The sequence below is a fragment of the Sturnira hondurensis genome, unplaced genomic scaffold (genome assembly GCF_014824575.4).
Source record: "Sturnira hondurensis isolate 20B ecotype Veracruz unplaced genomic scaffold, ASM1482457v3 Scaffold0017436, whole genome shotgun sequence".
Classification (NCBI taxonomy): Eukaryota; Metazoa; Chordata; class Mammalia; order Chiroptera; family Phyllostomidae; genus Sturnira; species Sturnira hondurensis.
Window position 1 is genome coordinate 12,878,153 of NW_028090067.1, and position 16,966 is coordinate 12,895,118.

A 16,966-nucleotide genomic window follows, 5' to 3' on the forward strand; every position below is an offset into this window, starting at 1 on the left:
TGGACAGGATTATAGGGATCTCCGGGCCAAAGGACAGGTGATGTGCAGTATTAATTTCAATAATTACATTCCCCAAAGCGTGTAGCAATATATGCTTCTGCCCCTTCTCCGAATCTTTGCCTGCCCTAGCAACCTTTTTCATTTTGCCCATCTGAGGATGAAAAGTATCTTTTAACTGTTATTCCCTTTGCTGCCCTCCCCAACCAATCTATTCTTCACTCTGCAAACAGTGATCTCGTTGAAAAACAAATTTACTACCTCAACTCCCTGCTCAGATACTTCATTTATTTCCTGTCACTCTTAGAATAAAGGTCAATATCTTTGACACAACCAAAAAAGCGCCTTGTGGTATCACCATCCATCTGCCTCTCTGGTGGGCTCTTCTCCCAACCGGAAGGGCTTTCTCCAGACCGAACTCTACTGAGAAATCAAGATGACATTAGTTTGTTTGCTGGAACAAGCCTCATAGAAAGGTATGCCTTTAAAAAATGTGACTAACTTATGCCTAAAAGGAATAATTATTTCTATTTTATTTGCCTTGATGGAAGTGTTTTTCCAGTTGCTCCAGGCAGAGCATTTAGGGTAAACAGGGGAGTACAGGACTTGTCAAAAAACATGTTAGGGCTATACCTTGGCTCCGGAGGAATAGGTACAAAGTCTGATCATAAATGCAGGGGGGTTTTACTTCTCTTGTTTTTAAGTTGGACTTTTCAAGTAGAAGCTGCCTTTAATGTGCTGGTTCGCAGAACAGGAAATCTGATTTTTCAGTGTGATAACACGTCCTTTGACATTAACCAGTACAGTTGGATTTTTAATGACACTTTTATCTTCAAAGCCCTTCACCAACACTGGTGGATTAATTATTCATTTTTTTTGGTTGTGTGTTAAAAAGAAAACGCTTCAAAGCCTCATCTTTTCTCCTTGGAATTGGGGCTCTCCACCTTTTAAACGTTGCTTTCCTGCCCCCAAGGGAGAAAATAAATTGCATCTTTTTTTAAAAGACAAAAAGAATACAATAGAAATATACTCTTTACACTATGGAAAAATGATGTCCTTATATCCTGGGTGGGATTAGAAGAGGTCGGAAAGCAGTGTTTAAACTGTGTTTACAGTAAGCACTGTGAGATACAACTCTGGTGAAAAGTGTTTGTTACTCTTCAGTCTTTTGATTTTCCCCCCTGAAAAGGAGCACAAATACTTAAAGCACCCCGCATTCACCATAAATTGGAATATAATAAGCAGACCCTTACATTTGCTGCAAAAATGTATTTCATTCCTGTTCCCTTCAAACAATGCCTAATTGGGTTTTTTAAAGATTTGGTTTGGGAGAAGAAAACTCTCAAGCCTTCCCCTGGGTTCTCCTTGATTTGACACAGTTTATAACCACAAGGGAGCAGTCTTTCTTTCAATGAGGTCTTCCCTCCACCTCCTCAGAAATGAAAGAGCAAGTGTAAGTTTGCAAACACTCTAAAAGCCCTTTCCATTAGGCTCTGGACGCCGGAAACCACAAAGGGCAGTTCAAGTTTTGATTGTCAAGGAGAAAGCCTCTGGGAAACTCTCGCTCAGCCGCCAGGAGGTCTGTTGGTTCCTGGGAGGAGCTCTTCTGAATCCTCGAAGATTCCTGTGCTCTTGAAGACCCAGATCAGTGGATTACAGTAATTGTAAACCTTGGGTGGCGTCGGAAGATGACTCTGTTTGGGGTGCGCTCCTATTTCCAGGCTAGGGGACGGAGCAGAGGAACCCCTTTTGTTATATTTTGAAAGGAAAAGATCAGAGAGGAAGACGGGGTTTTGAAGTGTGGATTAATGCTCCTCAATCTTCGCCTAGTACCTCCGTCTGGAACTTTATAAAGAGATTGAGGAGTGCAGTGAATTTACGAAATCATGCAAAGTTTCCTTGAAGCCTGTTCTGGAACGTAGCTTCTGGACCAGAAACTTCTCCCAAAACAGACCATCCGTGCCAGGCAGTCTGAATGGACCGTCACCTCCGATTTAAAGATTTGCAACCTTATTCCCCGGTGAGAGATTAACTTCTTGGATGATCTATTGTTGGCTTGTCGGCGAAATGATGGAGAAACGTAAACCACCCGGACTGCTGACCTTGCCGTACCACCTCCACCCGGTGCCCCTGAGCCTGCCAGGGACCCTGCCCCGCCTCCCTCTGAGGGACTCTTTCAGGGTCCCCTTGCATCTGGACGACGGGTGCTGCGCCCGGAGACGGCCCTACCTGCCCTTGCCGCTGGACGGCGCCTTCGAGCCCGCCTTCCTCCGCAAGCGCAACGAGCGCGAGCGGCAACGCGTGCGCTGCGTGAACGAAGGGTACGCGCGCCTCCGAGACCACCTGCCGCGGGAGCTGGCGGGCAGGCGCCTCAGCAAAGTAGAGACGCTCCGCGCTGCCATCGGCTACATCAAGCACCTGCAGGAGTTGCTGGAGCGCCACGCGCAGGGGCAGGAGGGCCCAGCTGGGCCCCCGCGCAGGCCCGAATGCAACAGCGATGGCGAGTCCAAGGCCTCGTCGGTGCCGTCGCCCTGCAGCGAGCCCGAGGAAGGGGGCAGCTAGCGAGCGCTGGGACCCCCGCCCTGTCCGTTGCACTGCGCGCCTTTACAGCCTAGTCTAAGGTTCTCTCTGAAGGTGGTTGCATTTTTAATCTGGTTGTTCCTCCAGGGGAAAAAATCCTAGGAAAAAGAAATCAGTCCTTTAAGGGGAAAATGATATTCTGATATTCTAGTTGTATTTTTCCCCCTGTTATTGGCTTTGTGCCTGCAATTTAAAGGTGCTTATTAAGGAAACTTCTTCTCCTGTACTTCTCAAATGCAAACTGCACCAGATTCTGAACACCTCATTCTAAAAACTCAAAGGGCAGTAACGGTGGGAATTTCCCACCGTCATTGGTGCGTAAATGATGTACATAAATACGGAAATAAACCCAACCTTAACCGAAGAAGAACTTTCCAAAAATAAATAAATAAGTGGCAGTTCTTAAGATGAGAGGAACATTTTCCTGCATTCCTTCCTTTGGGAATTACGTTAGAAATTTAATCGGCACCGTGCACTGGGTCAAGGGAACTCAAAGCCGACACCTGACAACACCTTTGTCAGCGTGCGCCGCCAGGCCAGTCCGTGCTGCTGACGGAGTATGTGAACCCGTGGGTCTAGAGAAGACATAGACATTCTATATGTGATACATCCTATTCTATCAAGAAGTGATTATTGGGAAACTTTATAGAATTTAGCAGGACGGATGTTCGTGCCAATGATCTTTTTGGAAGAGAATTCAGAGTTGCATGAAAACATTTTCCCTTTTAGTTGTTTTTGTCCACTGGCTTTTTGGTTTGGTTTTGTTTTTCCTTCTCCTTCCCCTTGCATCGTCCCTTGTAGCTCTTATTCAGCTTTTGATTAAATTGAAGTGACACTGTGACTTTTTAAAAAGTAAATGCTTAGATGGGTTGGACGTGTGGACTGGGGTGGGTCCATTCTCGAACTTTCATCACAAGGACAACTTCCAGGTGTATTGGAATTATATAGCGACTTACTGTGGCTAGTTCTAGTCTTTTAAAAATACTTAGTTCTGGTCGGGTTTCTTTTTTCTTTGAGAAACAATGATAAATCCAGAAATAAGTAAAGAACCTGACAGATTGTTGTGGCTCAGTTGGTTGAGCCTTGTCCCACCAAGCGAGGGGGCACCGGCTGGGGCATAAGCCTGAGTTGCAGTCGGTCCAGGTGGGGGTGAGTTAAAGAGGCGGCCACTCAGCGTTTCTCTCTCAAATTGATGCTTCTCTCCCTCTCTTTCTCCCTCCCTTCTCCTCTCTCTAAAAATAAATAAATAAAATCTTTTTCAAGAACCTGACACAAGAAGATAAACTTCCTCTCCCTATAGTTATTTTCTAACACGCTGATCATGCAGGCAGCTTTGGTCTGGGGCTGGGGAGTGGGGTTAGGAGACACAGAAGGGGGCAAAACTGACAAGGGTGAGCTCTTTCGGAAAATTGTTTCCCTTAACCCTCAGTGAACATCATTTACATGCCAGGAATTATACTGTAATGGTTTTTTAAAAACATTTGGTTCTGCTTAATTTTCATAAATCTGTGAAATGAGTATTACACATACTTTGTGGTTTGAAAAAAAATGCAGCTCAAAGAGATTACTTGCCTTGCCCCGATTAGTGTTGCTACGACGATTAGTTGAGCTGAGAGCCAGTCCTGGCTCTGTCTGACCCCGAGGCCCAGACTTGCTGTCTCCGTTATCACGCCTCCCCTTTCTGTCAGCAAATGTTGCTTGGCCCGTGGAATGCCGAACCCACGTTAGAAAGTATAATTACTAATATTTATAATGATGAGTGTAATGGTATTCTGTCGCTTTCCGTTGTGCGAATAAATGATGATGCTCACGACCAGACTTTCCTTTTCCTTCAGGACGGGGGTGGGGGGGGTGGGGGGGAAAGCCTGTCAGTTTGAGGGAACAAAATGTAGGAGCCATTTTTCTTGCTCATCACCTAATTCCAACCTCACACTCTCCTGCAATATATCCATTTCAGTCTCCGGGCAGGTTGTTATTCTGTCTGGGGGGTCCAATGGAGCAAGCCTAAGTGAGATACATTTACTGATTAGGAAAAATAAAAGGTGGGGGGAAATACCCATATTACTGTTGTAGGAGAGTTGGAGGAAATGCTAATTAACCAAGTTGCTAAGAACCTTGAGAGACAGTTTTAGGGGTCTTGGTGGGGCAGTAGTCACACTTTCCATTCCTTTATTCCACTCTCTTTTCCAAAGCAGGAGTAGTAATAATGAAAGAGTGTATTTTCTTTAATCTGCACAGACTGTGATTACTTTTTAACTATAGGAAAAAATAAATACTTTTTTCTTTATTTCCTTCTTTGAAATAAATGTATAAAATCTGTGAATAAATATACTTTACTGAAATAAGTGACTTATAAAGAGTCACTTCTAAAGGGCAATTTTATTTTATTTTACTTTTAAAAGAGACCTTTGTTTTGGATAAAATACCTTGAGAGACTTTTCATGTGGTTTTGTTTGAAGCCCTATTGAGAATAAGACAATGATTTTGAGAAACCTTTCAAAAAAAATCCCACCTCAATTATATAACTTCTTTAGAGGGGAAAAAAAGCAAGCAGTTTTTTGGGACCCTTCCTGATGGCTCACAGGAGGAGCACCAACCCAGGAATGAAACCTTTTTAAATGTTCAATCTTCCCTTTTCCTGTGAATGCACGCTCACAGGAAAAATGCTTAGTTAACCATGGCACCATTTTCTGTCAAAAAGAAGAAAACTGGCTCTACCTATTGTACTTTCCACCGTAGCATCCTTGCCACAGTCATTTTTTGCTGGAAACATTTTCACCACCTCTCTAATTGGCCACAAGGCGATTTTGCTGTAAACAAGATAAAATAACTGGTTGACAGCTTTGGGTTTTGCTTGTTCAGTTTCATTTCCCCATTGACAAACCAACCACACTCAGCTGGCTTTTAATGCATTTAAGCCAGTCGTCAGTTTGGTTTCATTTCTCCATGGACGAGTTTCCACACTTACTCCCGTCTTTAAGTTACAGGTACGTTTCACCTAGGCCCCTCATGGTCTGTTCCCCGTGGAGCAGGTGTGACGGTGGGGATGCTCTTCCAACAGCATTTCTTCCAGATGAGGAGGATTTGCCCCAAGAGCTGGTTTCTTCCTTTGAAACCTGCTGTGGAGGGAGGAGAGAGTTCACATCTCCCACAGAACAAAGCCAAGTGCTTAGGTGCGACCCGCATAATTTAAATCCGTTATTTGCACAGTATTAGCATGAATCGACACACATTTTTAATGTATTTAAATATGCCATTGTTCTCAATAAACTTTTAATTTTTGCTATGTCCTTTTTCACCTCTCTCTTTTACTTTTTATGATTTTATCCTTTTTGATGGCAAAATTGGCTTATGTCCAATTAGTTAGGCAGTGAAAATGTGTGCAGTAAAAATGCTTGGGGCAGATATCCATGGCAAAGAGGCTCCAGCAAAAATACCGGACGTGGACAAAATGAATGACCAACAAGCTATAGAGAAGCAGTAGAGGGAAGTTGTATGGAAATGATGCATTCGTGAAAGGAGAAACATAGTACATGGCCTCCAAGGGCTTCCCTGTTTTTCGGCCACTCAGCCCAGACATAGCCACTGAAAATAATTTATTGCTTTTCCAACACTCCCTGTGGTTCATACCCCTAATGAACTGCTGGGACATCCCAGCCCCAGCCCCAAGGATGCAGAGAAGGAGGGCCAGTGTCGGGGTGTGGCAGAGTGTGCCCTGGCCTAGGGCTTGGTCCAACTCTGCCACTTAAGTGACCTGCTGACACTGGAAGAGTCCCCGACTTCTGTGGTCTCGGTTCCCTCGTTAGGACACATGAAGATTAGACTGCATCATCTGTTAGGCCTTCCAGCTCGAAAATGCCATTCACCTGACACGTGCAAAGTCCGAAACTGGGGGAAACGAAAGTCAGGCAGACGTGCCCACAGGGCCACTTCCTACCCAGAGTACAGCAGCGCTCTCGTTCTGAAACCTCTTTCCTCCGAGGAAGATTCAGCCCCAGAGCTGCAGCTTATTCTTCATTTTCTATCTAGTTGCTGTCACAATGCCTCCTTTTTGAAAAAGCAAGCTTCGTAATTTTTTGTTGAGTAGAGTCACCTTTTTTTGTTGAATAAAGAATCCTATGATGTAGAGGAAAAATGGACCCACTTTGCCCCGACACGAGAAAAAAAAAGGTGTAAGAGGTATGACTGATGTCCCAAATGAAAAGTGCTATGAGGATACAGAGCAGCTTCAGGTGAGTAGAGAACTAGAAGGAAAAGCCTCCGGGGCTGTAGCGCTGAGGGGTGAAGATGGGTGAGAATTACAGGCAGAGGGTGCGCGGGGCACAGAGCCGTCTCGAAGCAGGAACTGCGCTCACAGAGTAGAAGCTGAGGGACAGGATGGCTGAGCCAAGGGCATTGAAGGCCAGGCTGAAAAATCTTGAACTTTATGTTTTAGACAATGGGGAACTGTTGAAAAGACCATCATTTTGTTTCTTTGGCCAGAGGGTGAACTGTCTAGTCCTGCCCTTGAGGATCACTCTAGCAGGAGGCCAGCAGGGGACTGCAGTCATTGAGAGAGGAGGTGAAGGCCTGACCCGGGGCTGTGGGAATGGGAAGGAGCCGAAGGATTGGGAGACCACGTGGGAGGAGCACTGAGAGGTCTCGGCAAGTCAGAAGATGGGGGAGGGGTGAGGAAGAGGGAGACGTAGACACAGCTCTAGTAAGTTCCCATCAAATGAAATGGGGAGCACAGAAAGAGAAGCAGGTGTTAAGGGTACAAGTCTTGTTCTGGAGGTGCTGGATTTGAAATACTGATAGGCCCTCCTCTCTTTAAACGATTGGAAATGCTGATGTCAAGGTCAGGTGGGAAGTAAAGAGCAATTGCGGACTCAAGTCACACACATATAGGTGAGATCTCCCAGGGAGAAGAGTGATGAGGAGAGGAGAGCTGGGGCAGGCCTGCCCGGAGGGAGAGCAGAGGAGAAAGTGTCTCTGACGAGGAAGAAGTTAGAAGGAGAACCAAGCGAGTACGAGACCCTGGCAGGTAAACGTGGATACCATTTCATAAGGAGGGAGTGGGGGACAATATCCTATGAAGCAGACGTGTCAGGGAGTTTGTGTGGGAGGGACCCATTGGATTTAGCCAGTAACAAATCACTAGAGGCACTTGTCTGAGCATCAGAGGGGCGGGATGCGGGAGCAGAAGTAAGGCGAAGACTGCCTTTTCGAGATGCTGCTCAGTGAATAAGGAAAGAGAACTGAGACCATCCACGGGGAAACCAGTTGGGGGAGAAGACGGTATGTCAAAGATGGTGCTGAGCCCGGGATCTTAGAGGTGGAGGTTCTGGCTGATTCAGAGACTCATAGCTGACAAGGCTTCAAGGAGTCCGAAGTCAAGTGGAGGTGAAGGTCCTAGTACCTGGGGTGGGGAGTAACAGGTTCAGGTGAAGGCTGAGGTAGGTGCTGAAGTCGGGAGGAAGATGGGCCCGGGTCTGCCACTGGCAGGTAACAGTGATGAAAATGAGAAGATGGTTTACATTTGATATTACTTTGTGGGAATTTCAGGTGTACAGCACAGCGACTAGACAGTCACGTACCTTACAAAGTGCCCCCCCTTGTATGTCCAGTACCCACCCGGCACCACACATGGCTATTACAGTATTACTGACTATGTTCCCTGTGCTGTATTATACACCCCATGACTGTTTCGTAGCTACCAGTCTGTACTTCTCAACCGCTTCACTTTTTTTCATCTGCAATTGAAAACAATTACAATTTTAAAAGTAAGAAAATAAAGAACTTCTACAACTCAACTATTTTAAAAAGCTGATTAAAAATGGGGGAAGGAAAATAATGAGAAGAGGGTTGTATGAAAAGTATGACTATATGGGCAGGGTTTAGCATTGCCCCTCAGGTGAGGTCTAGTTTCAAAAGTATTAACTGTTTTTAATGACTTGATTAAAAAGTTGGCACAAGTCTCCTCTGTGATGACCCAATTTTAAGTTATATTCATGTTTATTTCATATTTTATAGTTTCATGGTGATAGGTAACTCTGGAAATTCTCCAGTGCTTATTATACGAGATAATGGTAATAATGCAACATATCTTGCCCAAGAGTCAGGCAAATAATAGACACTCAATAATTTATTAATTTCCTTTTGTCTGTGGCTTAAAAAATATTCTTCTCATGTGGAAAAAATATTCTTCTCATGTAGAAAAACTTCAACAGAGCAACCAGGTCAGAGTAAGTAAGGATCAAGGGCTAGAGAGAAAGAAAACAGTACCTTATTTTCTTCCCTGTGGGATTTCTGGGGACAGGGGAAGGCTGGTAAAATAACCTAGGAAAAACGAGTAGCGTCTGGAAGAGAGTAGAATTGAGACGCCTGCATCCATCTAGCTCTGGTCTTTTCCTCTGGCCGCAGTGTCTGGTCTCTCTGCAGCATGCCTTGAACCCTGACGGTTGGGCTGAACCGTCACTCTCCTGCCCCCAGGTGCTATAAGCCTTAACCTGAACTTGAGAGCAAAGTCCCCCCGGGCTGGACGAGCATTTCACGGGATGAGTCAGCGCTACTTGGCTACAAGCAAGCCAACCACGTTGTCAGGTGGTACGGATCAAAACACTTCAGAGCTGTTACTGTCTAGACAAAGATTTTCTTCAAAGCTCCCCAAGTTATCATTGTCATCTGCAAAAATAGATTAAGAAGCCCACTTGTCACCCTGGGAATGAGACTTCTGATGGAAACGTGGGCCACGTGGTGGAATCCTTCTCTGCAGAGTGATCTTTAGAAAAGGCAGGCTCTACCCCTAGGCCAGGGCTCCCGACCCCTTCTCCATCAGCCATCGCCAACCCTTTCATCCCAGTCAGGCGGACGGGCTGCTGGGAGAGGGCCGAGGGCCTAAAGCTGCTTTGTATTTTCTTTCTTGGTCCATGAAACCACAGACCTATTTCCAGCTCTTTGATTATTACTGCTGAGCTGTGTGTGCGTTGGACGCACAAGCTGTCTGGGTGGTGAGATTGGTTTTTGATCCTTTCGTGGCTATTTAGCCGCGTCGTTCTGTGAAAACCGTCAGTGCCTTTTCATGTCGGGTAGCTCACTGTCATCAGCTGTGTCCGGAGTGACACCACAGATGCCGCACCAGGAGGTGCCTCTGGACGGTAAAACTCTCCAGACTGGTTTTTGCCTACGGAGTGAACCTCGTGGGGGCTGCTCCCGAAGACGTTTCTCATTTCCCCGACAGTGGAAAAATCTCTGAGGAAGGAATCCTGTCCGAGTCATAGGGCGGGAAAGCACCTTGGGAAATGACCAGACTCCTCCCTGGGGGTGTTAGTGAAACGCAGTATTAAACCCTGGAGGGCAGAACCATATCTCTTAAAACACCTCTAATGACGGAAATTTTCCCCCAGCTAGCATTTCCTGCGGGCTCACTAAAAGGCAGGCTGGCCCCTAAATGCGTTCTTCTCATCTGACCATCACAGAATGCCTATGAGGTATGTACTGTACTACATGTCACTTCTATTTTAAAGACGAGGACACTGAAGCTTAGAGAGGTGAAGCAACTTACGCAGAGAAGTGCAGCAAACTGTGCTGGTTGGTCTCCATCCAGCCGTCTGTCCATTCCTACATTCACCAGTCGGCAAATATTTACTGAGTGCCTACATGGAGCTTAGTATTAGGAAGAGGAAGAGAGTGAAGGAGCAAGCATAAATGCACAATGTTTTGGGTGGTAATAATGGCTAAGAAAAATAAAGCCAGGTTTTTTTGGGATTCAGTTACTTTTCACCCTTATTTTGAACCAACACCTCTTCTTTCACTGTTCTGAAGCAGCCCTGTGCGGACGCGAATGACTGGGTAACCTGAGATCCTAACAGCATGTGAGTCTGCGAAGACTGACAATAAGTCCCCCTGTGAGCTCGGGGGACCCATGGTTATTATACTCACAGCTCAGTACCCACACCAGAAACACCAAAACAAACAAAACCAGGGACAAGTAGAATAAGTGCATTTGGGGTCATGGCTGTTTAGGACAGCCCCCACAGCCCCCATTTACACTCACAGGGACCAAGGTTGGTTTGGAACGTTAGAACACTTCCTGCTGTGACTCTGGTTTGACCTCCGGAGGGAGAGCAAGTGTCCTCTACAGAAGGCCCACGATGTCAGCTGTCCTTTGACAGACAGACCTGGATTCCGGTCCTGACTTCAGCTCCTACTGGATGTGTTTCCTTGGACAAGTGCCACGGCTGCTCTGAACCTGTTTCTCCGTCCTTACCATCAAAGATAGTAGCACCTACTTCATCTCATGGGCTATGGTAAAGGTGAAGTGAGGCCACATCAGTATAAGATCTCTACAGACTAGAAAGTGCCATCTCACTATTAATCCACGTGCAAAGCAATTCTCTGATGGAAGAGAGGAAATGCTTTACAGAGAGCTACAACTGGTCTATTTATGTATTTATATTTTTGAACGATTTTATTTATTTATTTTTAGAGGGGAAGGGAGAAAGAGAGGGAGAGAAACACCAATGCGCCGCTGCCTCTCACGTGCCCCCCACTGGAGACCCAGCCCACAACCCAGGCACGTGCCCTGACCAGGAATCAAACTGGCAACCCCTCTGGTTCGCAGGCCAGCACTCAATCCACTGAGCCACACCAGCCAGGGCTCCAATTATTCAGTAACTGGAAACATTCTCTTCATAGTTAGTTGGTGTGGATTAAATTCTTCGGCATAATGATGGAAATAGTAACATGCTAGGTTTTCTAATTTGTGTAATGACCCACTCCAAAACTTACAACAACCATGATTTATTATTGCTCACAACTGAGAAATAATTAGAATTGATGAATGGTCTAAGATGGTCTCTTTCCATGTGGTACTTTATCCTTAAAGATGGTCTGGGTTTTTTTAAAATTATATTTTATTGATCATGCTATTTCAGTTGTCCTGATTTGTCCCCCTCTGCCCCCTCCACCCAGCACCCCCCACTCCCTCAGGCAACCCCCACACCACTGTTCATGTCCAGGGGTCATGGGTGTAAGTTCTTCGGTTGCTCCATTTCCTGTGCTGTACTCTACATCCTCACGGCTACTCTGTAACTACCTATCTGTACTTCTTAGTCCCTTCACCTCTTCACTCATTCTCCCCCACCTCCTCCCATATGGCAACCTTCAAAACGTTCTTTGTATCCATGATTCTTTGTTCTTGTTTGCTTAGTCTGTTTTTTAGATTCAATTGTTGATAGATATGTATTTTTTGCCATTTTATTGTTCATAGATTTGATCTTATTTTTCTTAAGTAAGTCCCTTTAACATTTCATATAATAATGGTTTGGTGATAATGAACTCTTCTGTTTTTTTTTTTGTCTGGAAGCACTTTATCTGCCCTTCGATTCTAAATGATCGATTTCTTTGCTGGGTAGAGCAATCTTGGCTGTATTTCCCTGCTTTTCATGACTCTGAATACTTCTTGCCAGTCCCTTCTAGCCTGCGAAGTTTCTTTTGAGAAAATCAGCTGACAGTTTTATGGAAACTCCCCTATAACTAACTTATTTTCTTTTGCTGTTTTTAAGATTCTCTCTTTATCTTTAACCCTTGGCATTTTAATTATGTGTCTTGAAGTGGGCCTCTTTGTATCCATCTTGTTTGGGATTCTCTGTGCTTTCTGGACTTGTATGTCTATTTCCTTCACTACATTGGAGAGGTTTTCTTTCACTATTTTTTCAAATAGATTTCCAATTTCTTGCCCTTTATCTTCTCCTTCTGGTACCACTATAATGTGAATGTTGGATGTCTTGAAGTTGTCCCAGAGGCTGCTTATACTTTCTTCATTTTTTTGAATTCTTTTTTCTTGTTGTCTTGACTGGTTGTTTTTTGCTTCCCTATGTTCCAAATCATTATTTGATTCTCAGCTTCATCTATTCTGCTATTGTTTTCCCATAAATTGTTCTTTAATTAGTGTATCCTTCATTTCTGACTAGATCTTTTTTATGCTGTTGAGGACCTCACTAAATTTCTTGAGCATCCTCATAACCAGTGTTTTGAACTCTGCCTCTGTCAGATTGCTTATCTCCATTTCTTTTAGTTCTTTTTCTGGAGTTTTGATCTGTTCTTTGATCTGGGCCATGTTTCTTTGTCTCCTCATTTTGGCAGCCTCCTTGTGTTTGTTTCTATGTATCAGGTAGAGCTGCTTTGACTCTGTGTCTTGATAGTGTGGCCTAATGTAGTAGGTGTCCTGTAGGGTCCAGTGGCACAGCCTCCCATCACTCAAGCTGGGTACTCGAGATATACCCTTTATGAAGGTTGAGTACACCCTCCTCTGTAGTTGAGCCTTGATTGCTGTTGGCAGATCAATGAAAGGGATTTACCAAGACCGGTCAGCTGCAAGGACTGGCTGTGACCACTGACCACCAACCTCCCCTTCATGGAGAATCAGCTGTGCAGGGACAGGGTGGTGCTCCAGTGTGGTCTGTAGCTGCCCACTGGGTGCCGTGGCCCTGGGGTTCCCTGGGTGGTGCAGTCAGTCCTCACCTGAGTTTACCTGGGGCACCCTGCCTGAGCTATAAAGCTATCTGAGATGTTCTGGGCTTGCAGATTTCCAGGCAAAGCCATGCTGTGAATTTAAGATGGCTGCTGCTAGTGCCGGGCCGGGGGCTCAGTGAAGTCAGGTGTGTCTTGTTTGAGAGGATTTAGGAAGGTGTGAAGCATTTAGCCACAACAAGCCATTCATAGGGAAAAGCATCTTGGGTGGGCTCATAAGTTGGGTGGGGCGGAGTCTCTGGGGATCTCCAAGGCTGGTCAAACAGTGTTAGTCCGGTTCATGTAGTGTCAGACATGGCACTAGCTTGCTGGCTCTTTGTCGGGTAAGGGTTTAGAAAAGAGACAATGGCCTCTGCTTTCCTTGGTGCCAGATACTTGTTTTTTCCTGTGTTATCACTGGCGCCTTTCAAGCTGCAACCCTGGTGCTGGAGCTCGGAGGGAGTGAGTCTGAGTAGGTGAGTCCATCTGTGGGTTCTTTAAGAGGAACTGCCTGGGGCTCCAGAAGTTTCTTCCACCCACTGAATCCTCACTGGTTTTTGCAGCCAGCAGTTGTGGGGACTTATCTTCCTAGCGCTGGAACTCTGGGCTGGGGGTTCTGGTGTGGGGCTGGGACTCCTCCCTCCTGAGATACCCCTCCCAAATTTTTATCCACCACATGTGGATGTGGGACCAGCCATTCTGTGTCTGCACCCCTCCTACCAGTGTGGATGGATGTGGTTTCTTTAATTCCACAGTGGTCCCATTTCCATTCAACTCGATTTTGTAGTCGTCAGACTTCATTCAACTCGATTTCTGATGGTTCTGAGTGATGCCTGTTCTATATCTTAGTTGTAATTCTGATGTGGTTATGCGAAGAGGCAAGCCATGTCTGTCTGTGCTGTCATCTTGTCTGGAATATCCTTGGGCTCCTTTCGATGACAATTGTAGAGCAGCAAGAGGGCAAGAATGGAGGCTGCTAGCTAGGCCTTTGGAGGTCAAAGGCTCCAGAGTCACACAGAACTTGCATTCTTTCGGTTAAAGAAAGTCACAAGGCCAGTGCAGACTGAGAGGAGGAAAGACCTCACCTCTTGATGGGGGAGTTTGCAAAGCCACATTGCACAGAGGCATTCAGAACAGGAGAGATTGTTGTGGCCTCTTGGCAAATAATCTACCAGAAATACTTTGTATATGAGATTATCATTCTTTTAAAACAATGATCTATTCATAAATCTATTTTAAAAATTGTTTCAAACTTATTTTAAAGTTGCCGGAACAGTACAGAGAACTCCCATACCACCATTCACCCACACCTCCCAATTGTTTACATTTTACTGCATTTGCCCATGCTGAATAATTAAGCACCAATTATCATTAGTCATTTTCTCACTCTTTAGATACGATGTCCCATTACCCTTAAGCACTCATTTCTTCTAAACAAGGTCCAATGTGGTTTTATAACCACCACCAAGCAATTCTCAAAATTTTAGTGATCAATGGCTGGGTGTCTAATATAACTCAGTTCTGACACTACTGATCTGGAGATGGCCTCGGATCCCACAGGTTAGGGGCTCAGTCCCACAAGACTTCAGACACCGATCTGAATCTAGGTTGTTAACTGTGCTTTCCACTGAGTGACTCTAAATCGAAGGTTCCCATGACCCTTTCTTGAGTCTGATCAATTTGCTAGAGTGGCTCACCTTCCTTGGGAAGCCAGTTTATTTACTGCATTACTGGTTTACTACAAAGGACACTAATGGTGAATGCACAGCCACATGAAGAGACACATAGGGGTAGGCCTGGAAGGATCCCACACGCAAGAGCTTCTGTGCCCTAAGTTTGGGATGTGTCACCCCCTGGGCACAGAGAAGTGTCTGGTTCATTAACCTGGAAGCTCTCCGAACCTCATCCTTTTGGTTTATGGCTTCATTATATACGCACAACTGATTAAATCATTAGTCATTGGTAACTGATTTCAATCTCCAGTTCTCCTCTCCCTAGAGGTCAGGGGTGGGCCTGAAGGTTCCAACCCTCTAATCACCTGGTTGGTTGGTTGGTTCTCCTGGCAACCAGCCCCCATCGTTAGGGGCTTTCCCCAAATCACCTCATTAACATAAACTCTGCTGTAGTTGAAAGGGACTTGTAAATAACAAGATACCTTTGTTCCTCTTACCCTTAGGAAATTCCAAGGGTTTTAGGAACTTTGTGCCAGAAACAGAATGTAGACCAAACACACATATTTATTATGCAGCCACAGTCTCCCACAAGGACACTACCCTGCATAACCACCATTAAGAAACCAACCTTGGCCCATCACTGCTGACCCAACATCCATAGATTGTGTTCAAATTTCACCAAATGGCCCAACAAGGCAAATTAGTCCTCTTTGGTCCAGAATCCTGTCCAGTGTCTGGTTGTCATGTCTTTTCAGACTCTGGGTTTTCACCTTCATGGCAGTTTCGATTACACAGACCTTCATTCTGCAGGGGGGCGGGGGGGCCTCAACTTTGGTCCTCCTGATGTTTGCTGACAGTCAGACTCAGGCCACACACTCCTGCCAGGGAGCCTCAGGGGTGGTGCTGTGTCCCGCTGCCTTACAGCAGGAGGTGTGACTCCTACTCCCATTGGTCACATTAACTGTGATCACTTGGTGACCCAGCAACACTTTGTTACTACCTGTCTGCTAGGTACAACTTAAATCAACGCTGCACTTCTCTGTAACAGGCCTCCCTTATAACATTATCTTTTTGGATCACTAGTGTTTTTGATGTTAGTTTTAGAGCAAGAGCCTTTAATTTTTTTTTTTAATTTATTGATTTGAGAGAGAGGGAGCAAGTGGGGAGAGGGAGAAAGGGTGAGGGAAGAAAAAGAGAGATTGATTTGTTGCTCCACTTATTTATGTGTTCACTGGCTGATTCTTGTGTACCCTGGCCCGGGGTCAAACCTGCAACCTTGGCATATCGGGACAACGCTCTAACCAACTGAACTACCCTGCCAGGGCATGAGAGCTTTTAAAATCAGAATCTAGCACGGCTTGGCATACTCCAAGGTGCCTGATTGACAATTAACAGCATCTTCATATCAAAGTGGGCACAAATCATGCTCTTGGACAACATGAAAACCCCCTATACTCAAGCACTGGAGCAGATGCAGAGAATAAGGACATACGCAGTAAGGACAAAATGGGCTGTGTGAGTTGTGCACGGAGTTGTGAATGTTTCTGTAATATCAATGATGCTGCCAAGCAGTTTTCAGAAATAGGAAGAAACCTGATGATTAACATGAAGACACATGAAGTGTTAAGCAGAAAAAATAAGAAAAGCTAAAAAACATATTTAGTCATCTTATGCCCCAGTTTTCAAAGGTTACATATGAAGACCAAAGTGGGAGTGTCTTAAAATCTGCAAGATTTTATTCCGTATTTAAACCTTCACTTCCTTATTGCTCCAGGAAATGTTCACAAAGTTAGAAAGTCGGTGTTCCTGTTTTGTCTCATGAACCGGTTTCCCTGAAGGCAGGCTGGCAGCAGGTACGATACAGCCCAGAGCCCGTGCGTGGATGTCAGTGCTTCTGAGAGTGTCACTGACAGACAGACTTTAGAGGCCGTGTAAGGACACCAAGATGTGCACAGTGCTAAGACTCATCCTCACGCCTGAAAGAGACAGACGGGGCCTTATCAAAGGGCTCTCCCAGCTGTGCGCATGTGCACAGGCCTGGGGCATTTTTACTGCAGGCAATAAAAACGGCTGGTTACTTCAGCTTCATCTGAACATGTTTAAAACGTGGCTTTTTGCCTCAGCTAGGAAAGTAACATATTTAGAGCAAGTAAAACAATGTTTGTAGGTTTCTCTTTGAACTCAATTTCTCTTTCTAGGGTCATTAACGGACAACTTCCCCTGGA

At 45.3% G+C, this 16,966-nt stretch overlaps 1 protein-coding gene across 1 annotated transcript; it reads left to right on the plus strand.

The window, feature by feature from the left end:
* Positions 1-1,310: 1,310 nt before the first annotated feature.
* On the plus strand, positions 1,311-2,988 carry ASCL4 (achaete-scute family bHLH transcription factor 4). Its single transcript, XM_037068431.1, has one exon. The coding sequence runs from the start codon at positions 2,038-2,040 to the stop codon at positions 2,557-2,559; it is 522 nt and encodes a 173-aa protein (XP_036924326.1). The 5' UTR covers positions 1,311-2,037; the 3' UTR covers positions 2,560-2,988.
* Positions 2,989-16,966: the final 13,978 nt, after the last annotated feature.

Coding starts and splice junctions, on each gene's coding strand:
- ASCL4 (XM_037068431.1), top strand. CDS start 2,038: ATGATCTATTGTTGGCTTGTCGGCGAAATGATGGAGAAACGTAAACCA.